Genomic DNA, 27,951 nt, shown 5'->3' with positions numbered 1-27,951 from the left:
ATGTTTCCTGGTAATCAAAACCATGTCTTTGAGAGAATCTCTGGGCTACTAGTCGGGCCTTATATCTCACAATTTCATTCCTTTCATTTCATTTTCGTATAAACACCCATCTATTCCCGACAGGGACTACACCAGCTGGTGTTTGGACTGCAGGTCCAAATACATTTCTCTTGCGTAATGATTGCAATTCTTCTTGAATCGCAATTTTCCATTTTGGCCAATCATCTCGGTGTCGACACTCTTCCATACTTTGTGGTTCAGGATCGGAGTTCATAATAATATCAGATGTCACGGAAAAAGCATATACATCATCAACCTCAATACTCCCACGATCCATGAACATCTTTTCAATAACACAATATTTTCAGAGGAAAAATATATATTACCTAGTGAGAATTTGATTGCTGGAAATTTGGATTTCACAGCGATGCAACCATTAACTTTGCCATTGCCATAGTACCCGTGCCACTACAACAAATCTGGTCATTTATGACGGGTTTTTTTCCGTCGTAAGTTAGGAGCGCATTTTTTTCCGTCGTAAGTTGGCCGTCGTAAATAGCCGAATTTGTTGTAGTGACAAGAACAGTAATAACCCCCAATAGTATTGGTGTACATTTTCTCGCACCATTTTTTGTTTGGATCAGCACATTCATCGAAATCTACCAAAGAGCATCACAACAAATTATACAGGCACAATCAGGATACAATGTGCTAAATATTTGTATCAGTACTGTTTTTGAGTATGTTTTGAATGAAGACTGACCTTGGCAGCCTGGGCTTAGCTAGGTATGGGTTGCCTCGAAAACCTTGACGGCATCTACAAGTGTACCCTAGAAGATCATTGGTTGAATTAATCCAGTTGGTATTTGACTGACAGGCATACCCGTTTGATTTTTGTGCTTCATCACAAGTTTGATTCCCAAGTACCCAGTCAAGTATCGATTGTCCTCTCAATAAATGTAGGATCAGATAAATCTGAAGCACCACGGAACTTAAATCTATCCTTTTCAGCCAAGAAAGCATAGCTACAACGGTTAAACGACCAAGCCCTGGCATGGTTGCTTATTGATTCAAGTTGAGCCTCGAAGTACTTTAGACCTTTTGGTATTAGTACTCGACAACAACCAATCCGGTAACAACCATAATTAAGAACATCTTTAGCGTTGATGCATTCGGAACTGCAACCAGTACTAGTACTGTAATGCTTCTCTTTAGGGTTGGTGATCAATGCTCGATCATCACAACCGACCACAGTGAAATCATTTAAATACGAGAGAGTGAAAGGAGAATTCAAAAGATTTGCACTGATGCTGTAGCTATTGTTTGAATCACATGTAAGAAAATGATATTTCACGAAAATGAATAACTGAAAGGATCGATGATTAACTGAAAGGATCTTTTCTAGTTTATAAAGATGGATGATTTGAAGCTAACAAGTAAAAAGCGCTTTTATAGACACTTTGATAATTGTTTGTCTTGAACAAAAAGCTGTATTAGTATGTTACACTTGTACCCGACAATTTTGGACACGACACGCTTGCACGACACGAAACGACATGAAAATTTAGTATTTGTGTTTGCTCTTTTAGTAAACGACATGAAAATACACGAACACGAAAGTACATAGTCTAGATTTAGTGTCGGTTTTGTGTTTAACCTTCGAGTACATGACACGACACGAAATATACGACATAAATAAATATTATAATAAATTTTTAATATTTTTTATAAATATATGTAGTATTATAATAAATGTATGCATATTTATTTTTAAAATATTATTTGATTTTATTATATTGTATAGAATTGAGATTTGAATATATATTATTCATATATTTTATAAATTTTTACCTAAAAATCTTATATTTTAATTTATATTAATATTAAATTTAATATATATTAATATTCAACTAATATGATATACGCAACACGAAACGACACGAAATAAAAGTACACGAACGCTAAACATTTCAATTTTGTGTTTGACATTCAAGTACACGAAACACGAAAATACGCGACACGAACGAATTTTCAGGTCTAGTTACACTTACTTACGTCCTGTGAGAACATTGCATGAGATGATTTGTTTCCACCTTGATGAAAAATATTACCCACACTGCACATGAATTTGACTTTAAACGTTTAATCAAGTGACATGGGTACGTAAATGTCTTGATGAACTTGCCCCAGAATTTAAACAGATCTTATTACAATCACACCATGAGCCTGCTAGGCCAACAATCAATTACGTAATGTACTCTCCACATTAATACTGCTGGTGCAGTACCTAACCTAATTGGTCAATATTACCAATAGTGACGGCTTTTGATGAAACTAACTTTTACTTAAAAAAATTTCTCATTGCATGAAACTAATTTTTGTTATAAATTTACGTACCCACTGATACTAATAATTTAAGGACTTGTGGTAATATTAAGAAGATATAATAGCAAAAGAAAATAACAATAGGGTCAATCTTTTTAGGTAATACTAGAGGCACAAAAGAAAATTACAAAAAATTGTAACAAAATGACATGACATGGGTGATGTGACAAAATGAAATAATTCAATTGATCCTATTTTTTTTTTTTTTACTAATATGGCTTATATGTCTTAGAATTGAGTATCCGTTCTAACAAATCTCGGGGTGAGCGATAATCGAACTCAGAACCTGGGACGACAAGAGATAAGCTCTTAACCACTTGAGCTATCTCATCGCGCTCAATTGGTCCTATTAATATAACTACAGAGAGTTCATTTATATTTAGCCAACCAACATGTGACATGTTTCATCTGTAACTATTTTAGTAATTAATTTTGTATCTCTAGCATTTTCCATCTTTTTATTCTTAACGAGAGAGAGAGGAGTTGTACAAGAGGCTAGATGCTAGCTGAGACAATATAATCATCTCCCACAGTGTGAATATACAATAACATTTACCACCTCCGTCCCCTAATTTCTTTACATTTTCTTTCACATATTTGACACGTATTTTAAAATAACCATAAAATACAGTTCCGTAATTCATTTTTAAAAATTTCCTTTTTTTATAAAAATTTGTACATTATATTTTTATTTAGAAAAAAAATTAAAAAAATTATACAATTACATTTAATAAAAGTATTAAATGCGTGTCGATCGATGTAAAAAATTGAGGGTATGGAGGGAGTATATTCTTGCGTGTATCGGTATTCGTGATGTCCAATTCTTCATTTTTTTAGGTACTGGCTTATAACCCGTGATATGCACGGATTGTTTTTTAACACTCGGATAATTTTGAATAATATATTTTATTATAAAATTATTAATATATGAGTATAGATTTAGTTGAAAAATAAATTGAAGAACATAATAAGTTATAATAATATACATTTTATGATAATTTGAGACTTAACTGAAAATAAGTAATATAATATATAATATGTTGTTCACGGGACTCGAACCTTGAACATGTAAAAATTGTTAAAAATAAAAAATATAAAAATTTAAATATAATACGCTGTTGACTGGATTCGAACCCTAAACCAATTACAGCAGCTTAAATATTAATATAATATTATTTGATTATTACATCCAACGATTCTCATCTATCTGTCTTTAGATATTGCGGTTGATATTTACCGTACCAAACAACTGTACTGAATAACCGACCAACAACCAAATAGAGGGTGTTTGCTTATAATAGTATAGTATAGACGTATAACTTTTATTTTTTTTCATTAATAATGAGTCATGCATGAATTTCATTTTGAATGTATACCACTTTTATTTATTTAATTAAATCAAAACAAATCAAAATTCACCATTTATAATTGGCCAAAAAGAACACACCACTTATTTACAAGAAAAAGGCAACTGGCGGCCATTCAGTTACTTAATTACTAGTATTATTTAATTACATACAGACTTTTATTACAAATGAAATAAAAGTTTTTTTAAGAATGAAATAATAAATATATATACAAATGAAGTAGATAATTAATCGGGTAGCATGCAGCGCGCGGCAGGAACTCGGCTCGGCTGGACTCAATTTTAAGCTTCCACTTTCTCTACATCTTCATTCATGCACGCAATAAAATAAAATAAAAAGTCAGCTAGTCTGCTAAATTATAAAAAGAATTATTAAAGAAGAAACTAATATATTCACATTTGTTTTATTTTTACAAGATGTCAGCGTATATAATTATATACTGATGTTTACGGTTTAAATAAATAAATATATTTGGAATTGAAATATTTTACTCATTAATCGGGATTATTCATTTATCCGAATGAAAACTATATTGTCTCTATTATGTTAGGAACAAAAAAAATAGTAGTATTCATTTATCGAGATAATTCGTTTAACAAATACTAGTTTATAACCCGTGCGACGCACGGACTGATTATTATTTTATTATTTTTTATTATATAAAATTAAATTATAGCAGATAATAAATATGTTTTATTGAAATTCATGACAAAGGTAATGATTTATATATCGTGTTATTGTTATTGACAGATTCAAATTCTAAATAGTTAAAGTAATAAAAAGTCCTCCGACCGTGGACGCTTATCAGAGCAGTGTATGCGGTTGATTTGGTGTATGCGAATGATGTGATAATTTTTTTTTAATGTGTTCTTGATTTGTTAATAAATTGTTATTTTTAAATTTGAATTATTAAAATTAATTTTGAAAGTGTTTAATTACCTACGAAAAAAGTGAAAAAGAAGTTGAGTGCGATTAGAAATCAAGTAGGATTATCATTCAAAGAGTTTGTAATTATATTAAATACATGATTTAATTTATTTAAATAAAATATATTTACTTGAAACATATCTCCCTTGCCCGGTACAAATATCATTACTTCCTCGGTTCCCCTATATTCTTTACATTGTGGACGGGGAACCGGTACGCGTTTTAAGGTTTACGCAAAACATAATTACCTAAATAATCTTAAATATATTCTTTTAAAATAAAAATATAATATTTAATTTTTTTTAAAATAAATAAAAATAAATTATAAAATTATATTTTATAATAGTCTTAAAATACGTGTCAAACAATCAAGGGACGGAGGGAGTATATAAGATAGGTTGCTACAGATTATTACCTGGTAGGGATTAGGCGAAGATGCATTAGATTGTTGTCCAATAAAGTTGTAATTGAGCTGACCCAGTTTCTTGCAGATACCATATTTTTTACCAGCTGATGCCATGACTTCACTGGAAAGATCAAGCTCTGGGAAAGTTAGTCTTTTCTTTTTGGACAAATTCACCCCCGGAGAATGTGCTAGATGCTGAAATGCTGTGCTCATGCCCACCCCTACACTGATGCAGATTCCTAATGTTACCACTCCAAGGCTCACATTTTGTGTGCCCATTTGGTATCCTTTAAATCCAGTTTTGCTGTCACACAGAATGTTGCAGTTGTTAGTGTAATTGCATGGGCTACCGAAGTTAAGTTTGAGAGTGATGTTAGGTGTACAGAAAACATGACAATTGATGTGAGATACACGCAGTTAAACCGCATTTAACCGACAAGCTCTAACTCAGGAGACGTAATCATAAATTCTCCTCCTGTGGGCTTCGAATATTTGACCAAGAGGATAGTTATCTCCTCTTTAACTAACCGAGTCAACCATTGCGGGCTGATGTGAGATGTTTTAGTTGAGCTCGTTGATGTGAATAAAGATGGCGCATTCCAATTAAAACCCACCACATGTTATTATGTACAAAATTTTATACACAATTCTGTATATCAAGCATTTTCCAAATTTTAAATGTTTCGGTTTTAGTTTGCGCGTACCTTGTAGCATCGGCAGAGGCCATCGCAGTCTTCATTCCGAAAAATGATCTCCAGTATTTCTATAAATGTGTTGAAAATTATTATCATCACAAAATAATGTCGCTTTTTATGAAAAACTCGTGAGAATAGCAAAAACAATATTATTTTACAGTTAAATATCATAATACTGAAAATATGAAAAATATGTAATATTGAACACGACACAACAATACAATGTTGAAAATATGAAAACGTTGCAAAGTAATATTAATTTTACACTTTCTAATTCTCACATTTAAATAGTTCTCAACAGAATAACGCTATCATAATATGTACACATTTTTGCGATCTATCTAATTATAACACCATTAAAATCAATTCTGAACTTACCGCTGCCCAGGTGGAAGCCATATTCAAAACTAGAATTTTAACAATTGTACGTGAAGTAAGAAGTATAATTCAAAATTAACCAACAATAAGCATGAATTTGTGGGAGAGCCAAAGGGTACAGCTACATTTATATATCTGTTATGCAGAAACGAAAATGAAGGAACTATTCTACATGCAATTGTATAGGCGACAGAGACTTAGTAGATGACAAGTGTTGGTATGAAATTTCGAAAATTATGTTTTCTGTTGCTATCTGCAGGTACCTGAATATAAATAGAGGGAGATTTATGTGGATGTATCAGATGCAGAATAGATGGTAGAGATAACATTTAACACCTGTAAACAGTGTTACAGATTTCGAAAATCGGAACTATTCGGTTGAGGTACCGATTTACGATTTATCGGACGATTTTTATAAAATCGGATGATTTATCGGCGATTTATCGGGAATCGGTCAAATCGGACAAATATTTTTGACCAATTTTTGAGCGATTTATCGGCGATTTTTGAAAAATCGGCCGATTTTTATAACAGAGCCTGTCAAATTAAAGTAGCCAATTACTGAATTTTTTTTTAAAACCTAGAAACCTAATAAGTATAATGGAAGGAAAAGATTATTGGGCCGAAAAAAAACCCACGAAAGGCCCATTTACAATTGGGCTCAAGCATCTGCATGCAAAGCCATGAATCTCTGTAGTCGGTGTTTTTGTTTTATATAATAAAAAATAATTTTTTAATAACAAAATATTTTTCTAAGAAATATGTCATCTATACTATACTATTATAAGTAAAACATAGGATAATTTGGTTGGTTGGTTAACACCTTCCAACAAAGATTACTAACACTTTCCAAAAAAATAAAAAAATATATATATAATTAATTTGGAAACACGTTGATTCTGTTTAATTAAGGTAAAATTATATATCCTACATAATTACCAATACTTGCACACTCCCATCATAGCCAAAACTCTATTAATAAGTTTTAGCATAAACCCTCCATATATTTCGCATATTATTAATTAATGTTATTAATTAATATATAATAATTCAAATTAGTTACTATTATCAACCTCTTCAGTCTTTACTATATTTCTTATATTTACTTTGTAGCAGACATGTCTACATAGTTGTTCATAAAGAAAAAAAAAGAGTACACTTATTAAGTGAGGATATATAAACGAATTGTACATCTATACGAATTAAAGGGAAAATGAAAAAAAAACAAATTTAGTAAACTCAACTGTTGAGAATATATATGTCTTCTATAAAACTATAACAACTATAAAAATTGTTAAATGGAGTTTTTAGCAAGAAAAAACTAAAGCTTTTAAGAAAATAAAAAATTTTATTATTAATTTTTTTAATCTCTTAAGATAAAATAAAAAAAAAATTAGTTTTCAAACAGAAATAACACAAAAGGCCGTTATAGTTGAAAGATAAATAAATTGAAATAAAAAAATTTAAATATATAAAAAAATAAACTATTTAACATTAAGTAGCCCGTGCATCATAGGGTTATAGGCTAGTATTAATGATATTTTAATTGGTCTTTTTTTTGCCTTCCATCTAAATCGCAGAAGAAGCGAGTTAGATTTCGCTGCACAGAGAGGTATCCGGCTATTTTGAGTAGTTTTACTTTTCGTCTTTGAATAAAAAATGATAACCAAATGACTTAATTAGTTCGAGCAATTACAAGTGTTGCTGAGAGACTCCTCATGAAAATAAATATTAAATTACCTCCAAAATCATTTTATTTGGGTTTCTACCATCTATAAAATCTACATTATACTAAAAGAGAATATATCATTAATGATATGTCAAGCTCTAATTAAATAACTGACATCATCAAATCGGGGATTTTTTGGGGTACGACGTGGGGATCGGGGAGATGTGTGTGTAAAAAAATCAGGGATAGGGGCAGGGGCGGGGGCGGGGGCGGGGATTAGTGTCTCCCCGTTCCGATCCTCGACCCCGAATCGTATTTTAAATAAAAATAATATTTTATATATATAAATATCTCAAATAAATATTGAAATATATAAAATATATTATTATTTTCAATTTCTTATCTCCTATATGATTTAAATGTACTTATCGTGATATTATTTCATTATAATAATATTATTTTTGTTTATTATTATACTAGAAATAAATATTAATTTAAATTAAGGTTTAACATTAATATTAAATTTAAAAGAAAATCTATATATTATGATTTACTATGTGAATTTTTATTGAAAAATATTATTTAAAATTTAATTTTTATTAAACGAAAAAAATAAAAAAAATTCCTGAATCCCCGCGGGAATTCCCGTTCCCGTTTGGGACGGGGAACGGGGAGTAAAATAATCCCCGATCGGGGATCCGGACGGGTTTGGGAATCGATTTTGGGTTCGGGGACCCGATCCCAAGGTGACCCGATGGCCATCCCTATCATCAAATCCTACTTGTCAAACTCACATTAATTTGATGATGTCATCTTCCACGGACATTTTTCCCTAATTAATTATACTTGCAATGTCTATCTTTTATTTATAACCTCCACTTATTCTCTCTCTTCCTCATTTCTCATTTCTCCCTTCTCATTTTTAAAGTCTCTTACTAATTCTCTCTTCCACTAATTTAAATATTCATCAATTTATTATATATTTTTATAATTAATAAAAAATATTATAATTTGTCATACTATTTTTAGGCGTTTATATTTATAATTTTATTATATTTCTCAATATCATAACATGATATAAATATAATATATATTGAAATTAAACTATTTTAAATTATATTTTTATAAAAGAATTATAATATAACCGGACATATGCCCGAGAACTAATCCAGTAAAGAAAGAAAAACAGAAACTTTTTTATTAGATTCATCAAAAATGACTTAAGAGAATGGTCTAAGTAACACTTGGAGTTGCTCTTAGTGCCGTGTTCAACCAAGTTTGGGGACTCTTAAATGACGATAGTTTACTTTTACATATCTCAAGTCTTTCAAGTTTAGACAGACTGCAGGCATGCTATGAAGATTGACAAATTGCCTTGTTTTGCTGAATTTTGCTGAAATGATGAAACATTTTGCTATTGATTTCACTTTTTACAAGCCAAAAATCAAGTGGGAATATAAAGGGTAAGGGTAAGGATGCGCGAGATCTTGTACGAGTCTTGTGCACTGAGTACTACGTGTTTGGTATCAACAGGCAACTCTAAACATACAAGAATTCCTGCAACATCCTCACAATAACAAAACTGTAATGAAAAAACAAGTCTATATTAACCAACTATCTACTCTTCTACTGTATTCCAGTCTTCAAGATTGACAAAACTCCCTGTGCTGATCACTCGGTTGCTGTGATTTCATCGCGATTTCCTTCAATTTGTTCAAGAATGCTGTCTTCTTCAACTTCAAGTTGTTGCAAAAACTCTTCAAATGCAGCCACCAGCTCTGGATTGAAGACGGAATCATCTCTGTATTCTTCGGATAATTTAGATTTTGGTTTATTGTAATTGCCAAATTTAGGCGTAACATATTCTCCAGGAGAGCTGATATTTCCTCCATTCTGAAGCCAATCTTTAAGACTTCCTGTTTTCCGGAACTCAGCTGCAGATGGGATTTGAAGTGATTCCAGCCCTTTTTTTAAGGCCTTTCGTTTCAGGCCTGTATCAGGATTGCTTGTTTCTTGAAAACCATCCTTATTAACACTGCTACTAACATCCGCGATCACTTCTTTAATATCTGGTTCCGTAGTCTGATCCTTATCATTGTCAATTTGTTTTCTTGGAACAGACTGAGCTGTTTCTTGAAACTTAGCCACATGGTTGTTCGTATACTGATCAGATTCATCATCATTATGTACGTGTGAGATCATAATTCTTTCCATCATCGCATCATACTCCTCTACTGTGTGAAAGCTTCTAGACCGTCCTACGCCCCTGTTATCTTGATCATCGTTAAGCTCAAAAGCAGTAGCTAATTTTGATATCTCACAGCTTTTAGAACGCTTCAATTTGTCGAGATCAGGTACTTTCGAATATGCTAATTCTTCCTTCTGATCTGCTTGTTCTTCAAGGCCAGCCATCAGTTCCCAAGCATTAATCGTCTCTTTATCTTTCTCCTCCACACTTTTTTTCGCAGGCAAAGCAAAATCCCCAGTCCGGAGTTTGCTGACAAGCGCGAAAAAATGATGATCATTGCTAGTACTATTTCCATCATCAGAAGTGAAAAATTCATCAAGCATAGTCAAGCCATGAACTCCCCTTTTTCGATTGCTAAGATCTTCTCGAAAACTTAATGATTTCGTTATGAATTTCGACGAAATGCACCCCATTCAATCAGATAAGCTAATAAACCTCAGTCTGCTAGTATTGTTGCTGGACAACAGACATAACACAGGCACAAAATCAAGAATTTGTGAGCAAAAACATAACATTTAGGCCATATAAAGCATGCTATAGTTTTAGATGACTCACAAGTGCATTAATGATGAGTAGTACAAAAGAAGAGTAGCAAAAGATTGACTATTCAAGTTGATATGTAATTAAAAACAGCTGTTCATATTAAAGATTATGTATCAATGTATTGATTATTAGAGTTGAAACTTATCTATCAAGGTAGGTTGATGTTGGTTGTTAGTGAAGGGGCGTTTCTATTTGTATAGAGCATTTTAGATTTTACCTGCTTCGTGAGATGCTTTCGTGAACGATGCGGATGACTTGTGTACTGGATACGACTCATAATAAACACGGTAAAAAGGAATCATGCCATGAGTGAGCAAATCATGGTAAATTTAACAAAACTACAACTCCCTCCGTCCCAATTTATCTGTTATGTTTGACTTTTTGTGGTCAAATTGACTCAATTTTGACCATAAATTAAACATCAATGTTTCGTTATTTTGAAAAAATGAAGAATACATATTAAATTAGATTACGTGTACTTTCTAATGATATAATTTTTTTCGATTATATACTTTATGAAATTTTCAGTCAAAATTGGGTTAATTTGACCGCAAAAAATCAAACAGAACAGATAAATTGGGACGGACGGAGTAGTAATTACCAACGGGGTTATTATTGGAAATTGAGAAGAAATCAATCTAGGTTGTTGATGGTGGGGTTTAATGTGTTGAAATGAGTAATTTAATGGTTTAAACAAGCCGACACCTCTTGTAATTTATACAAAGAGACGTCTTTTTAGACTAAATTGCTCCCCCAGGAAGATTTCGGTTTTTCTCCGTTCCTTCTCGGTGCTCCCTCCGTCCTGAAATATAAGTATCTATGATTTTTTACACATATTTTAAAATAAATAAAAATTATAATTAGATAAATTATTTTTCAAATTTTCCTTTTCTGAATAAAAATATATATATTAAATTTTTATTTAAGAAAAGAAATTTTAGAAAAATATATACGGAATTATAATTTTTATACATCTTAAAACACGCATAAAAAGTCAAAGACACTTCTATTTTAAGACGGAAGGAGTGTCATTTTACATGAAATAATGAATGGAAGAAAAAAAACTTGCTAACAGGGTCAAACCCGAGGACGTATCTAAAGTCTCGGCTGAGCTGAAAATTTTAATAATTGTTTTTTTTTTGAAATTCCGATTTTTAGTTAGAAGTTGGTGAACTTTTTGTTTAACTTTTACAAAAATCAAATTTTGCCGATATTACTTTTTAGGCGGAACTGTTTTGAAATCGTGATTCTGCTGCTACTTTCATTGAAGGAAGCATGAGATTGAGATCTCAAGCTTATGTGAAAGCAAGTTTAGTAGTCTGTTAATCACGTCTATTAGTTGTAATCATAAATTAATACTACTTTAAAATTCAGGTGACTTCATGCCAAAACAAAAGTTTAATTTATTCTTCCCTTTCCGTAATCAACGGCAATAATTCATACTTTCGGCTTTCTTTCTGATTTGTTTATCGTTAGCTTCACTAATTTCATGCCCCAATGTCGTATTTTATGACCCCGTATTTAATCGCCACTAAAATTTGAGCAGTGCTATATACCCAAAAATGGTTCCAAGATAACACATGGCGTGATTAAATTCAGAAAAACTCATATTTATGCACGTGGTCCATATCATTAGTAAGGAAATAACCAATCATATATTGACAACTAAGCATTTTGGAACTGTTTTTGAAACGTTTTTGAGAACCTAACATTTCGCCTTAAAATTTTGGAACATGTAACGACTTGGATATATGTTCAATGATTAATGACGCGACAAGACATTTGGCAAAAAAACGACACTATTAATTCAAAACATTCGACTAAAATAGAATTACGACAATTATGGGATCATCATAAACCCATACACGCGCCAGGCTATCATGCCATGATGAGAATACTGATACATCATAATGATGCTGATACAGTTCAACAGAAAGATGTTACTTGAGTGAAAAATTTTAAACTCCAGCATTTTGTGGCTAGTCTTATTAAAAAGACAACAAAGATCAACTCAACAGGGAAAAAGACCTCAATATTTCTGATATATACACTAGTTTTGTTTTCTCCGTTATAATTGCGAAGAAGATCACTTCGTTGTGAGGCTGTGAGAAAATAAAGTCATGTTATATGTGGCTTGTCATACTGTTATAGCATACTATGTCAAGCTCACACAAAACTTATAATTTTCAATGCCATAACAGGACTGACACTCTTTATCTAAACACTGGGACTGATTTTAATAAGAACTTCAAAACTAAACACTTACATCTGCTCTAACTTTGTTAACCTCCCAAGCTATGACGGCAAAGGGCCACTGACATTGTTTAAGGCAATAAACCTGCAATATTAAGAGGTAAGATACATTTCATAAACCCGCAAAATTTAGATAGACTGATATTAAATAGATCGACAGTATTTGATTTTTAATATTTGCCAAAAGGGACTAAAACCATACAATCATGTCAAATTAGTAACATTCTCCCAAATTCCTTCGGATTTCCCCCGAATAATCAATTAACATCCCGAGTCCCATAAACGTCACGTAAGAAATGTATCAGAGTTGTATCAAATTATCTGAAAAATATAGAAATATAAATTAGTAAGAAATTTGCTCACAAGTTCGGCATGCTGCTATTAACATCTGGGCCTGTCATGTAATTATGGCGCAAATCCCTGCAATATATGTAGAAGAAACTTTACAATCATTAATAGCGAAAAGATGTCACCAGTGAAAACTATTCTACGTTGTCATGTCGATTTTCTACATATATGAGTGTGTGTGCAAGCGTGTAGGTGCACTGTAGCTTAAATGCTTAATAAGTACCTGTTTAGTAGACCAAGAGTGAAAGAGACACCCATTGTCCAGGTTGAAAAAAACAGATTGGTGAGGAAAGTCAGATTCCGAAGCTGTTTAAATGGAACCTCATGGCTCTCTCCATATTTCTATTTTATATTCTACAGATGGCCTTCCAAGCAGATCAGTATTTAGAAGCTTCTATTAAATTTTTGTCCAACTCGACTGAGTAGTAATTATTATACTGGCCATTATCTAACCTGCAACAATTCGAGATTATTAGGGAATAAGAACCTACCAAAGCTTTTTCTTCAACTGAATTTCACATCCTCCTATTTCTCCCTTCTTTTCAAACATTTCTATTAGATATTGAGGATGTCATGATAAATATTATGAGAACTACCATAATAACAAAACACAAATTCGGAACATCAGTTGCCACACTAGCAGAGATCATAATGCACATCAGTCTCCTATATTACAGCGCAGACAACTTTATAAATATAAAATTAGAAATGATCTAATAAAATGGAACTGACTCAAACAGTTAACCGAGTGGTTCGCGCTTGACAAAGGAAGGCCATTGTCATATCCTGTTGGGTTCGAATGGGGAGCAGAGTCTGCAATTACCTCTTGAATGAAAGCACATCTGCTGCATAGCAAGGGACTTGGAACATCTAATAATCACATTTGTATATATATTCAATTTAGGAAGTATATCATATTCGTATTATAACATAGACCTTATGAATGCATCCCCTTAAAAGCCACAACCAAAAATGTAACAAAATGCTGAACAGTTCCAAATTCTCCAAGAAGATATATAGTTAGGTCTAGTTTTCTCTTTTATTATAATATGCATCCATCAGAATGTTAATATTTATAGCAATTTTTGCTAGCAGTGAATTAAAATTCATACAGGAACCTTCAGTTATATATCATAACAGAAAACAAAGGTATCAATCGGAGATTTTAACCGGAAAAAAAAACCCGATCATAGAGCTTATCAAAGCCTGGCTGGAATTATACCAGGTAACTATGTCAAGTATTTCTTATGCAAAGCAAGAAGAGCAGGATCTTGATCTTTTAATTCAAGTAAAGCCAGTACCAAGGACATGGTAGATGCATCTTCTGAGAAGCCGCAAGCACGCATCTCATCTATGAGTGCACTTGCTTCATTGTACTTCTTGTTTCGAAAATTGCCGCGGATAAGTATATTGTAGGTAGCACCATCAGGCAAGCAAATACTATCTTTCATTTTCGCAAATAGTACATTCGCCTCATCGAGAAACCCTTCTCGACAAAATGCTCCGATCATGACGGTATACGCTTTGACATCAGGTCTTAAACCTTTCGAAGGAAGGCTTTCAAAAAGGCTTCTTGCCTTTTCTAGACGTCCATCTTTGCTCAATCCGTCAATCAGAATAGTGTAAATAATTATATCTGGATGTATACCCGCGCATTCCATTGTCTGAAAGAAAGAGAGTGCTTCACCAACGAGAAGGTTCTCACAAAGACCATGCAATATGATCCTACATGTCACAATATTCAGTTTCTGACCTTTGGTTAACATCTCCTGGAAAAAGTTCCGTGCTTCAACAACTCTACCTGCCTGAAAATATCCTTGTAAAATAGTAGTGAAAGTTTCAATTGTTGGTACCAAACCTTCAAGGGGCATTTGTTTAAGGAGACTAATTGCTCGGTCCACTTCCATCTTTTTACAACAACCATTTATCAAAATATTGTAGGTACCAGAATTGGGCAATATACCCTTTCCTCTCATGATTTTGAGCACCTCTAAGGCTTCATCAATTTCTCCACGCAAGCAATATCCATCCATCAGTGAACTGTATGCGACTACATCAGGATATTGGCCTCTTTGAATCATCAATTCCATCACAGATTCCGCATCTTTGACATTTCCTTCTTTGCAACATGCATCTATCAATATACTATAAGTATGCACATTTGGAGAGATATTCCTAGCATTCATCTCTCCTAGCAATTGAATTGCATCTTCCCATCGACCAAAGTTACAGAGACCTTGAATTAATGAAGTATAGGTGACAACATTCGGTGAAATGCCTTTGTGGTTCATTGCAGAAAGAAGACTCAATGCATGATCAACATGTCGGTCTTTGCATAAAGCATCAATAAGGGTGGAATAAGTCACTGTATTGGGAATACAACCTTTCTTCCCCATATTTCTAAACAACTTGACAGCCATTAAAGTATTTGAAGTTTTGCATAGACCGTCGATGATAATGTTATAGGTTACTACATTGGGTTGAACCTCATTGAATAAAATAAGCTTCTTAAACAAATGTTCAGCCTCAACAGGCCTGTCTTGAGATAGAAGGCCCTTGATAAGAGTGCTGTAGGTCACAACATCTGGGACGAAACCACGCTTAATGGATCCGCCCAACAACGAGAAGGCGTAATCAAGTCTATTCAGGTGACAGCAACAGTTGATTACAGTATTATAGGTAAATATGTTAACGGGAACGCATAAAACGCACATATCTCTAAACATAGAGACACCTACAGAGTACTCTTTCATTCGAACAAGGCCAGCTAAGAGCTGACTAAAATTCAAAGCAGGAAGCAGAGGTTTCATTTTGAGCATTTTATCGAACACAAAGAGAGCATCATCGAGCTTATCGAAACCAACCTTTGATTTCTCGTAAAGTAATTGCTGTAATTGAGCATTAGGGTTTGATAAAGAAGCAATAAAGGGTTTTTTGGGATGATTAGGGTTAATGTGAAGAGAATGTGAATGAAGAAAGGGCGTAAGATAAATACCTGATGATGATTTGCAACTCAAACAAAACCTCATCTTATTCGTCTTCTTGTTGCTTCTAATCGATTTACAGAGATATCGAGTGCAAGGGAGCGCGTGCGTTAAATGTTAAATTATAATTGATTTGATAGGTTTTTAATAATAAAATATTAAATAAGGAATAAGTATAAATAGTATTGTTTTTTTTTTTTGCTAAAAAAGTATAAATAGTATTGTTGCAGACAAACATCCTTATTTATGTCTTAATTCATTAGGAACTAATTTTTTGCATTATATTTGATGATTGAATTAAGAGGTTGTTGGACTTACTCTAATATGGTTATTTTTAAATAACATTCTTCTTTTTTTAAGAATCCCTTAAACATTACTTCATGCGTCCCTCCAAAATTTTTAATATTTGAGACGGGGATCCACACGCATTTTAAGTTAGGCTCCGTAAAGTAACGTTCCCTAAATAATTTTAAATATCTTTTCTTTTAAATAACAATGTAATAGTTAAGCTTTATACATAAAAATAAATTATAAAATTTTGCTTATATTAGCCTTAAAATACGTATAACGAATGAGCAAAAAATATTTAAAAAATGAGTGAGAATATTTTATAATAAAAAACGAGTCAAATCATCTTTCTCTCTTACTTTAATGAAAAGAATGAATTGATATTATTAAATTATTAAATAAGGAATAAATATAAGGAGAATTGTTGGAGACAAATGTTTCATCTATATCTTAAATTAATAAAACTAATATTTTATTATATATATATATATATAATAAGTTAAGACGCTCTTGGATTTGCTATGAATGACTCAGGGAATATGGTTTAGGAGTTTCTATTTCTAGTGTTACCGTGAATGTCATTTTGAAAAATGGTCAAATATATTGGAAATTATTATAAACCTTGACTGAAAATATTAGTTATGTTTAATGTAGAGGAAGTATAGGAGAATAGAAGATGCAGAGAAAGTTGTGTTGTATTTCATTAGCTAAATGAGTTATTTATAGTAGTTGGTTTACAAGGCTTACTAAGTAAGCTATTCAAATCTTCTTCATTAAGTATTACAAAACTTCCTCGATAAGCTTTACAAGTCTTCCTCGATAAGCTTTACAAGTCTTCCTTGGTAAGATTTGAGAGACTTCCTCGATACGCTTTGACAATCACTTTTTTTTTATTCAAATATTTTAACACCCCCCCTTGATTGTCAAATGCGAATTATTGCAAAGATTGACTGCCTCGTTAAAACCTTACAAGGAAAAACCGAGTGGGATAAAAACCTTGACGAAGGAAAACAAGTACAACCTCCCCCTCAATAAAATGTCTCACATTTTGACATTTTGATGTAGCAAACTTTTTAACCTCCGCATACCCATATTATTTCTTAGCTTCTCAAATGTTGATGTAGGTAGTGACTTTGTAAGCATATCTGCTAGATTATCGCATGAGCGAACTTGTTGAATATCAATATCACCATTTTCTTGAAGTTCATGAGGGTAGAAGAATTTTGGCAATATGTGTTTTGTTCGATCCCCTTTAATATATCCTTCCTTAAGTTGTTTGATGCAGGCCGAGTTATCCTCGAATAAAACTGTAGGACTATCTGAAATACTTGATAATCCACATGATTCTCGAATATGTTGAATGACCGACCTTAGCCAAATACATTCTCTGCTTTCTTCATGAATTGCTAGTAACTCTGCGTGGTTTGATGAAGTTGCGGTCATAGTCTGTTTTGTAGACTTCCAAGAGATAGCACTATCACAATATGTAAATAGGTAACCTATTTGTGATCGCCCAAAATGAGGATTTGACATGTATCCAGCATCCGCATATCCAACTAGCAGTGATCTTGAATTGTTTGGGAAGAATAGTCCAAGATCGATTGTCCCTCGAAGATATCTAAATATATGTTTTATTTCATCCCAATGCCTTTTAGTAGGGTCAGAACTAAATCTTGCCAACAAGTTCACTGCAAATGCAATATCAGGTCGTGTGTTGTTTGCAAGATACATGAGAGCGCCAATTGCACTGAGATATGGAACTTCAGGTCCAAGAGTCTCTTCATCTTGTTTTCTAAGACGGAAAGGATCTTTTTCAACCTCGAGTGATCGAACAACCATTGGTATGGTTAGTGGATGAGCTTTGTCCATGTAGAACCGATCAAGAATCTTTTCAGTGTAGTTTGATTGATGAACAAATATTCCTGAAGATAAGTGCTCCACCTGTATACCTAAACAAAATCTTGTCCTTCCAAGATCTTTCATTGCAAACTCATTTTTCAAATAGTTAACAGCATTAGTAATATCTTCAGTAGTACTGATAATATTCAAATCATCCACATATACAACAATAATAACAAAACCAGTTGATGATTGTTTAATAAAAATGCAAGGACACACTTGATTATTAACATATCCATCATTCAATAAGTACTCACTCAGCCTGTTGTACCACATACGACCAGATTGTTTCAAACCATACAATGATCGTTGTAATTTAACAGAATATAGATGTCGAGGCTTAGTGTCCTCAATATTTAACCCTTCAGGAATTTTCATATAAATATCAATATCAAGTGATCCATATAGGTATGCTGTCACAACGTCCATCAAACGTGTTTCCAGTTTTTCCATACAAGCCATACCTATTAGAAAACGGAAAGTAACTCCATCCATCACAGGAGAGTATGTTTCCTGGTAATCAAAACCATGTCTTTGAGAGAATCCCTGGGCTACTAGTCGGGCCTTATATCTCACAATTTCATTCCTTTCATTTCATTTTCGTATAAACACCCATCTATTCCCGACAGGGACTACACCAGCTGGTGTTTGGACTGCAGGTCCAAATACATTTCTCTTGCGTAATGATTGCAATTCTTCTTGAATCGCAATTTTCCATTTTGGCCAATCATCTCGGTGTCGACACTCTTCCATACTTTGTGGTTCAGGATCGGAGTTCATAATAATATCAGATGTCACGGAAAAAGCATATACATCATCAACCTCAATACTCCCACGATCCATGAACATCTTTTCAATAACACAATATTTTCAGAGGAAAAATATATATTACCTAGTGAGAATTTGATTGCTGGAAATTTGGATTTCACAGCGATGCAACCATTAACTTTGCCATTGCCATAGTACCCGTGCCACTACAACAAATCTGGTCATTTATGACGGGTTTTTTCCGTCGTAAGTTAGGAGCGCATTTTTTTCCGTCGTAAGTTGGCCGTCGTAAATAGCCGAATTTGTTGTAGTGACAAGAACAGTAATAACCCCCAATAGTATTGGTGTACATTTTCTCGCACCATTTTTTGTTTGGATCAGCACATTCATCGAAATCTACCAAAGAGCATCACAACAAATTATACAGGCACAATCAGGATACAATGTGCTAAATATTTGTATCAGTACTGTTTTTGAGTATGTTTTGAATGAAGACTGACCTTGGCAGCCTGGGCTTAGCTAGGTATGGGTTGCCTCGAAAACCTTGACGGCATCTACAAGTGTACCCTAGAAGATCATTGGTTGAATTAATCCAGTTGGTATTTGACTGACAGGCATACCCGTTTGATTTTTGTGCTTCATCACAAGTTTGATTCCCAAGTACCCAGTCAAGTATCGATTGTCCTCTCAATAAATGTAGGATCAGATAAATCTGAAGCACCACGGAACTTAAATCTATCCTTTTCAGCCAAGAAAGCATAGCTACAACGGTTAAACGACCAAGCCCTGGCATGGTTGCTTATTGATTCAAGTTGAGCCTCGAAGTACTTTAGACCTTTTGGTATTAGTACTCGACAACAACCAATCCGGTAACAACCATAATTAAGAACATCTTTAGCGTTGATGCATTCGGAACTGCAACCAGTACTAGTACTGTAATGCTTCTCTTTAGGGTTGGTGATCAATGCTCGATCATCACAACCGACCACAGTGAAATCATTTAAATACGAGAGAGTGAAAGGAGAATTCAAAAGATTTGCACTGATGCTGTAGCTATTGTTTGAATCACATGTAAGAAAATGATATTTCACGAAAATGAATAACTGATAGGATCGATGATTAACTGAAAGGATCTTTTCTAGTTTATAAAGATGGATGATTTGAAGCTAACAAGTAAAAAGCGCTTTTATAGACACTTTGATAATTGTTTGTCTTGAACAAAAAGCTGTATTAGTATGTTACACTTGTACCCGACAATTTTGGACACGACACGCTTGCACGACACGAAACGACATGAAAATTTAGTATTTGTGTTTGCTCTTTTAGTAAACGACATGAAAATACACGAACACGAAAGTACATAGTCTAGATTTAGTGTCGGTTTTGTGTTTAACCTTCGAGTACATGACACGACACGAAATATACGACATAAATAAATATTATAATAAATTTTTAATATTTTTTATAAATATATGTAGTATTATAATAAATGTATGCATATTTATTTTTAAAATATTATTTGATTTTATTATATTGTATAGAATTGAGATCCGAATATATATTTTTCATATATTTTATAAATTTTTATCTAAAAATCTTATATTTTAATTTATATTAATATTAAATTTAATATATATTAATATTCAATTAATATGACATACACGAAACGACACAAAATGAACGTACACGATCACGAATATAGAGAAACCCTAAACATGTCGATTTTGCGTTTGACATTCAAGTACACGAAACACGAAAATACACTACATGAACGAATTGTCAGGTATAGTTACACTTACTTACGTCCTGTGAGAACATTGCATGAGATGATTTGTTTCCACCTTGATGAAAAATATTACCCACACTGCACATGAATTTGACTTTAAACGTTTAATCAAGTGACATGGGTACGTAAATGTCTTGATGAACTTGCCCCAGAATTTAAACAGATCATATTACAATCACACCATGAGCCTGCTAGGCCAACAATCAATTACGTAATGTACTCTCCACATTAATACTGCTGGTGCAGTACCTAACCTAATTGGTCAATATTACCAATAGTGACGGCTTTTGATGAAACTAACTTTTACTTAAAAGTTTTTCTCATTGCATGAAACTAATTTTTGTTATAAATTTACGTACCCACTGATACTAATAATTTAAGGACTTGTGGTAATATTAAGAAGATATAATAGCAAAAGAAAATAACAATAGGGTCAATCTTTTTAGGTAATACTAGAGGCACAAAAGAAAATTACAAAAAATTGTAACAAAATGACATGACATGGGTGATGTGACAAAATGAAATAATTCAATTGATCCTATTTTTTTTTTTTTACTAATATGGCTTATATGTCTTAGAATTGAGTATCCGTTCTAACAAATCTCGGGGTGAGCGATAATCGAACTCAGAACCTGGGACGACAAGAGATAAGCTCTTAACCACTTGAACTATCTCATCGCGCTCAATTGGTCCTATTAATATAACTACAGAGAGTTCATTTATATTTAGCCAACCAACATGTGACATGTTTCATCTGTAACTATTTTAGTAATTAATTTTGTATCTCTAGCATTTTCCATCTTTTTATTCTTAACGAGAGAGAGTGGAGTTGTACAAGAGGCTAGATGCTAGCTGAGACAATATAATCATCTCCCACAGTGTGAATATACAATAACATTTACCACCTCCGTCCCCTAATTTCTTTACATTTTCTTTCACATATTTGACACGTATTTTAAAATAACCATAAAATACAGTTCCGTAATTCATTTTTAAAAATTTCCTTTTTTATAAAAATTTGTACATTATATTTTTATTTAGAAAAAAAATTAAAAAAATTATACAATTACATTTAATAAAAGTATTAAATGCGTGTCGATCGATGTAAAAAATTGAGGGTATGGAGGGAGTATATTCTTGCGTGTATCGGTATTCGTGATGTCCAATTCTTCATTTTATTAGGTACTGGCTTATAACCCGTGATATGCACGGATTGTTTTTTAACACTCGAATAATTTTGAATAATATATTTTATTATAAAATTATTAATATATGAGTATAGATTTAGTTGAAAAATAAATTGAAGAACATAATAAGTTATAATAATATACATTTTATGATAATTTGAGACTTAACTGAAAATAAGTAATATAATATATAATATGTTGTTCACGGGACTCGAACCTTGAACATGTAAAAATTGTTAAAAATAAAAAATATAAAAATTTAAATATAATACGCTGTTGACGGGATTCGAACCCTAAACCAATTACAGCAGCTTAAATATTAATATAATATTATTTGATTATTACATCCAACGATTCTCATCTATCTGTCTTTAGATATTGCGGTTGATATTTACCGTACCAAACAACTGTACTGAATAACCGACCAACAACCAAATAGAGGGTGTTTGCTTATAATAGTATAGTATAGACGTATAACTTTTATTTTTTTTCATTAATAATGAGTCATGCATGAATTTCATTTTGAATGTATACCACTTTTATTTATTTAATTAAATCAAAACAAATCAAAATTCACCATTTATAATTGGCCAAAAAGAACACACCACTTATTTACAAGAAAAAGGCAACTGGCGGCCATTCAGTTACTTAATTACTAGTATTATTTAATTACATACAGACTTTTATTACAAATGAAATAAAAGTTTTTTTAAGAATGAAATAATAAATATATATACAAATGAAGTAGATAATTAATCGGGTAGCATGCAGCGCGCGGCAGGAACTCGGCTCGGCTGGACTCAATTTTAAGCTTCCACTTTCTCTACATCTTCATTCATGCACGCAATAAAATAAAATAAAAAGTCAGCTAGTCTGCTAAATTATAAAAAGAATTATTAAAGAAGAAACTAATATATTCACATTTGTTTTATTTTTACAAGATGTCAGCGTATATAATTATATACTGATGTTTACGGTTTAAATAAATAAATATATTTGGAATTGAAATATTTTACTCATTAATCGGGATTATTCATTTATCCGAATGAAAACTATATTGTCTCTATTATGTTAGGAACAAAAAAAATAGTAGTATTCATTTATCGAGATAATTCGTTTAACAAATACTAGCTTATAACCCGTGCGACGCACGGACTGATTATTATTTTTATTATTTTATTATTTTTTATTATATAAAATTAAATTATAGCAGATAATAAATATGTTTTATTGAAATTCATGACAAAGGTAATGATTTATATATCGTGTTATTGTTATTGACAGATTCAAATTCTAAATAGTTAAAGTAATAAAAAGTCCTCCGACCGTGGACGCTTATCAGAGCAGTGTATGCGGTTGATTTGGTGTATGCGAATGATGTGATAATTTTTTTTTAATGTGTTCTTGATTTGTTAATAAATTGTTATTTTTAAATTTGAATTATTAAAATTAATTTTGAAAGTGTTTAATTACCTACGAAAAAAGTGAAAAAGAAGTTGAGTGCGATTAGAAATCAAGTAGGATTATCATTCAAAGAGTTTGTAATTATATTAAATACATGATTTAATTTATTTAAATAAAATATATTTACTTTAACTTTGTTTTGGAAAGTATTAATAGGCATTTTAGGAAGTTGGTAACCAAGACCAAACGAAACCATATTTGGCTCATAATAATATAGTATAGATTCATTTATCGATGTTATATTGTATTTAGTAAAAAATAAATAAATTATACATTGATGTTTGATTTATGACTTATGAGTAATACTAGGATACCAAATTAGTACCAAAATTATTATAAAATAATATAGCGTAGGTAATGAAAGAAACTTTTATTTTGAAGGGCACTGGAGTAAATTCGGAAAGACACCTTCTCTTAAGATTAAAAAATTTATTTACTTGAAACATGTCTCCCTTGCCCCGGTACTATATAAATGTTAATTTATGTATCCAAATATCATTACTCCCTAAGTATTATTTACATTGTGGACCGGGAACCGGAACGCGTTTTAAGGTTTCTGACTTTCCGCAAAACATGCTTGCCTAAATAATTTTAAATATATTTTTTTAAATAAAGATATAATATTCAAATTTTTATAAAAAAAATTAAAAATAAATTATAAAATTATATTTTATAATAGTCTTAAAATACGTGTCAAACAATCGAGGAGTATATAAGATAGGTTGCTACAGATTATTACCTGGTAGGGATTAGGCGAAGATGCATTAGATTGTTGTCCAATAAAGTTGTAATTGAGCTGACCCAGTTTCTTGCAGATACCATATTTTTTACCAGCTGATGCCATGACTTCACTGGAAAGATCAAGCTCTGGGAAAGTTAGTCTTTTCTTTTTGGACAAATTCACCCCCGGAGAATGTGCTAGATGCTGAAATGCTGTGCTCATGCCCACCCCTACACTGATGCAGATTCCTAATGTTACCACTCCAAGGCTCACATTTTGTGTGCCCATTTGGTATCCTTTAAATCCAGTTTTGCTGTCACACAGAATGTTGCAGTTGTTAGTGTAATTGCATGGGCTACCGAATTTTAAAAGTAACGTTAGGTGTACAGAATTGTGTACAAAAATTTATACAGAATGACATGATAATTGATGTGAGATACACGCAGTTAAACCGCATTTAACCGACAAGCTCTAACTCAGGAGACGTAATCATAAATTCTCCTCCTGTGGGCTTCGAATATTTGACCAAGAGGATAGTTATCTCCTCTTTAACTAACCGAGTCAACCATTGCGGGCTGATGTGAGATGTTTTAGTTGAGCTCGTTGATGTGAATAAAGATGGCGCATTCCAATTAAAACCCACCACATGTTATTATGTACAAAATTTTATACACAATTCTGTATATCAAGCATTTTCCAAATTTTAAATGTTTCGGTTTTAGTTTGCGCGTACCTTGTAGCATCGGCAGAGGCCATCGCAGTCTTCATTCCGAAAAATGATCTCCAGTATTTCTATAAATGTGTTGAAAATTATTATCATCACAAAATAATGTCGCTTTTTATGAAAAACTCGTGAGAATAGCAAAAACAATATTATTTTACAGTTAAATATCATAATACTGAAAATATGAAAAATATGTAATATTGAACACGACACAACAATACAATGTTGAAAATATGAAAACGATGCAAAGTAATATTAATTTTACACTTTCGAATTCTCACATTTAAATAGTTCTCAACAGAATAACGCTATCATAATATGTACACATTTTTGCGATCTATCTAATTATAACACCATTAAAATCAATTCTGAACTTACCGCTGCCCAGGTGGAAGCCATATTCAAAACTAGAATTTTAACAATTGTACGTGAAGTAAGAAGTATAATTCAAAATTAACCAACAATAAGCATGAATTTGTGGGAGAGCCAAAGGGTACAGCTACATTTATATATCTGTTATGCAGAAACGAAAATGAAGGAACTATTCTACATGCAATTGTATAGGCGACAGAGACTTAGTAGATGACAAGTGTTGGTATGAAATTTCGAAAATTATGTTTTCTGTTGCTATCTGCAGGTACCTGAATATAAATAGAGGGAGATTTATGTGGATGTATCAGATGCATAATAGATGGTAGAGATAACATTTAACACCTGTAAACAGTGTTACAGATTTCGAAAATCGGAACTATTCGGTTGAGGTACCGATTTACGATTTATCGGACGATTTTTATAAAATCGGATGATTTATCGGCGATTTATCGGGAATCAGTCAAATCGGACAAATATTTTTGACCGATTTTTGAGCGATTTATCGGCGATTTTTGAAAAATCGGCCGATTTTTATAACAGAGCCTGTCAAATTAAAGTAGCCAATTACTGAATTTTTTTTGATTAAAATTTAGCTAAATTTTCTGTTTGAGGTGTTTCTATTTAATCATTAGTTAATAATTATGGTGTAAAGTATGACTAATTCGGTTTATGAAAAATTTAATTTTTGTATGTACTCACATTCTTAAAAATATGAAAATAAAACTGATCGATATGAGTTTTGTTTTGTATATTATCTTGATCATATCTCACGATTAAAATGCGAAAATAAAACTGATCGATGTGATGTACACAAAACTAAAAGTGATTGATGTGCTGATACATATATCTTACTCCCTCCGTCTCATAAAACTTCTCCTCTTTTGACTTCTGACATTATTCATAGTAAGCGGTTAACTATTAATTTACGTTTATTCTATAAGATCAAATATGTCATGAGTGATTTTGGATGAACTCGTTACTCAACATTATTATAAAAAAACACTTGCAAGCATGATTGCATATTAAATTTTAGAATTACAAAAATAAATACTAAAAAAATAATTAACTAGAGTACCAAAAGTTACAAATTACAGGTATGGAAAAGCCAAAGTTCTAAATCTTATTAACTAATTTATCAGTAGTTGTCGTAGTAGCAGTACTTATGTAACTACTAGTAGTATAAGTAGGTTTCCGTTGAGAGCTAGAGCTGCCGGAAGAGGCTGCAGGCTGATGATGAATCTTGCCGAATTTTCGGAAAAAAGATCTGTTGACAAATTTATCACCGGAATGTCTGATCTGCTGGGGACGGTCCAATTCCCACAAGGAAGATCTGTTCTCTTTGGAGATTTTAACTGCAGGAGAATGAACTAGTTGATGATATGCTGTGTGAATCCCCATTCCCACCGCTCCAAACACTATTCCCATCAATGGCAATAGCTCAAGTACAAGCTTCCCTCTTCTAGCTCCTCCTTTCCTACAATTACATGAATTTTTGGACCATGACAGAACATTTTTGAGTTCGAAAACTATACTAGGAAAATGTTTGGTGTACAGAATTGTGTACAAAATTTTGTACATAATGATATGTGGTGTGTTTTAATTGAAATGACCCCATATATTCACATCAACAAACCTAATTAAAACAACTCGCATCAATTGTCATGTCATTCTGTACAAAATTTTTTGTACAAAATTCTGTATACCTAGCACTACTCATACTATTATAGGCTCTGGAAATATTATATATCACTATTAGAAACTGAGTCAGAACTGACCGTGCTCGATTTTGAAGGGATTCGATCAAATTTATAGTGGTCGGAACTGACTCTATTTTTTGTTGTACAAATTTAAATCTTTGGAAGGTTAAGAAAAAAGGAGAAAACATGCAAATGCCTGTGCTAGTACGTGTGTTTCGTCCTTGTTTAGCAATTTTTATCCATACACATGCATTGAAGAGATCATATTAACCAGGAGAGAGAGAGAGGGAGAGAGGGAGGGGGCGAGAGAGAGGGAGAGAGGGAGGGGGCGAGAGAGAGAGAGAGGGGAGAGAGAGAGAGAGAGAGAGAGAGAGAGAGAGAGAGAGAGAGAGAGAGACTTATTACATTGTTCGTCCCTGATGATCTCCAACATCGGAAACAGTGACCACTTTGGGAGATGACGAAACCGATGATCCAAATTGCCCATTAATCACATTCACATTTTTTGACATAGATCTCCAGTACTTCTGCATAAATGTAAATCACATCTCTAGTGTTAACACACAAATATATAGGAATCAACAGAAATAGACATTGATCCAATATTGCTTTACCACTATCTTGAAAGCCATATCTGAAACTTGTTGCCAGGAGAGAAACTGTGACACAAAACATGCACACGTACATATTATGATGTATGCATGTGTGCCTATATATATGAAGTGAAAGAGAAGATGACAAGTGTGATGAGTAGAAAACAGATAAGATTGCTTGCTTGTAGGGAAGGCTTCAATGTAGTGAGTTTGTTGGAACTTAGAAATGGGAGAGGGAGACGAATTGTG

General features: G+C 32.5%; 5 protein-coding genes across 6 annotated transcripts; all 5 read right to left on the bottom strand.

The window, feature by feature from the left end:
* Positions 1 to 3,764: 3,764 nt before the first annotated feature.
* On the bottom strand, positions 3,765 to 6,306 carry LOC141700141 (uncharacterized). The gene is made up of 4 exons (XM_074503950.1): positions 6,159 to 6,306; positions 5,790 to 5,848; positions 5,095 to 5,389; positions 3,765 to 4,056 (listed from the first exon to the last, which is right to left on the bottom strand). Exons 1-4 carry the CDS (start codon positions 6,177 to 6,179, stop codon positions 4,051 to 4,053), a joined length of 381 nt encoding a protein of 126 aa, XP_074360051.1. The 5' UTR covers positions 6,180 to 6,306; the 3' UTR covers positions 3,765 to 4,050.
* A 3,192-nt stretch (positions 6,307 to 9,498) lies between these two features.
* Positions 9,499 to 10,488, bottom strand: LOC141700145 (uncharacterized). The gene has a single exon (XM_074503953.1). It carries the CDS (start codon positions 10,486 to 10,488, stop codon positions 9,499 to 9,501), a length of 990 nt encoding a protein of 329 aa, XP_074360054.1.
* Positions 10,489 to 12,420: 1,932 nt separating this feature from the next.
* LOC141700138 (uncharacterized) lies at positions 12,421 to 16,313 on the bottom strand. 2 transcript variants are annotated; one of them, XM_074503946.1, is made up of 4 exons: positions 14,442 to 16,313; positions 13,443 to 13,672; positions 13,235 to 13,291; positions 12,421 to 12,956 (listed from the first exon to the last, which is right to left on the bottom strand). In XM_074503946.1, exon 1 carries the CDS (start codon positions 16,246 to 16,248, stop codon positions 14,449 to 14,451), a length of 1,800 nt encoding a protein of 599 aa, XP_074360047.1. In that variant the 5' UTR covers positions 16,249 to 16,313; the 3' UTR covers positions 12,421 to 12,956; positions 13,235 to 13,291; positions 13,443 to 13,672; positions 14,442 to 14,448. The 2 variants fall into 2 exon arrangements, with proteins under 2 accessions (XP_074360047.1, XP_074360048.1); XM_074503947.1 differs by having other exon boundaries at positions 14,521 to 16,313.
* Positions 16,314 to 22,668: 6,355 nt separating this feature from the next.
* On the bottom strand, positions 22,669 to 25,566 carry LOC141700142 (uncharacterized). Its single transcript, XM_074503951.1, has 4 exons — positions 25,419 to 25,566; positions 25,050 to 25,108; positions 24,335 to 24,629; positions 22,669 to 22,960 (listed from the first exon to the last, which is right to left on the bottom strand). Exons 1-4 carry the CDS (start codon positions 25,437 to 25,439, stop codon positions 22,955 to 22,957), a joined length of 381 nt encoding a protein of 126 aa, XP_074360052.1. The 5' UTR covers positions 25,440 to 25,566; the 3' UTR covers positions 22,669 to 22,954.
* Positions 25,567 to 26,427: 861 nt separating this feature from the next.
* Positions 26,428 to 27,902, bottom strand: LOC141700140 (uncharacterized). The gene is made up of 3 exons (XM_074503949.1): positions 27,724 to 27,902; positions 27,515 to 27,636; positions 26,428 to 26,886 (listed from the first exon to the last, which is right to left on the bottom strand). The coding sequence occupies exons 1-3, from the start codon at positions 27,739 to 27,741 to the stop codon at positions 26,526 to 26,528; spliced, it is 501 nt and encodes a 166-aa protein (XP_074360050.1). The 5' UTR covers positions 27,742 to 27,902; the 3' UTR covers positions 26,428 to 26,525.
* Between the last annotated feature and the right edge of the window lie 49 nt (positions 27,903 to 27,951).

Source organism: Apium graveolens, unplaced genomic scaffold (assembly GCF_009905375.1).
Source record: "Apium graveolens cultivar Ventura unplaced genomic scaffold, ASM990537v1 ctg1815, whole genome shotgun sequence".
Classification (NCBI taxonomy): domain Eukaryota; kingdom Viridiplantae; phylum Streptophyta; class Magnoliopsida; order Apiales; family Apiaceae; genus Apium; species Apium graveolens.
This window is presented reverse-complemented; position numbering and strand designations above follow the sequence as displayed.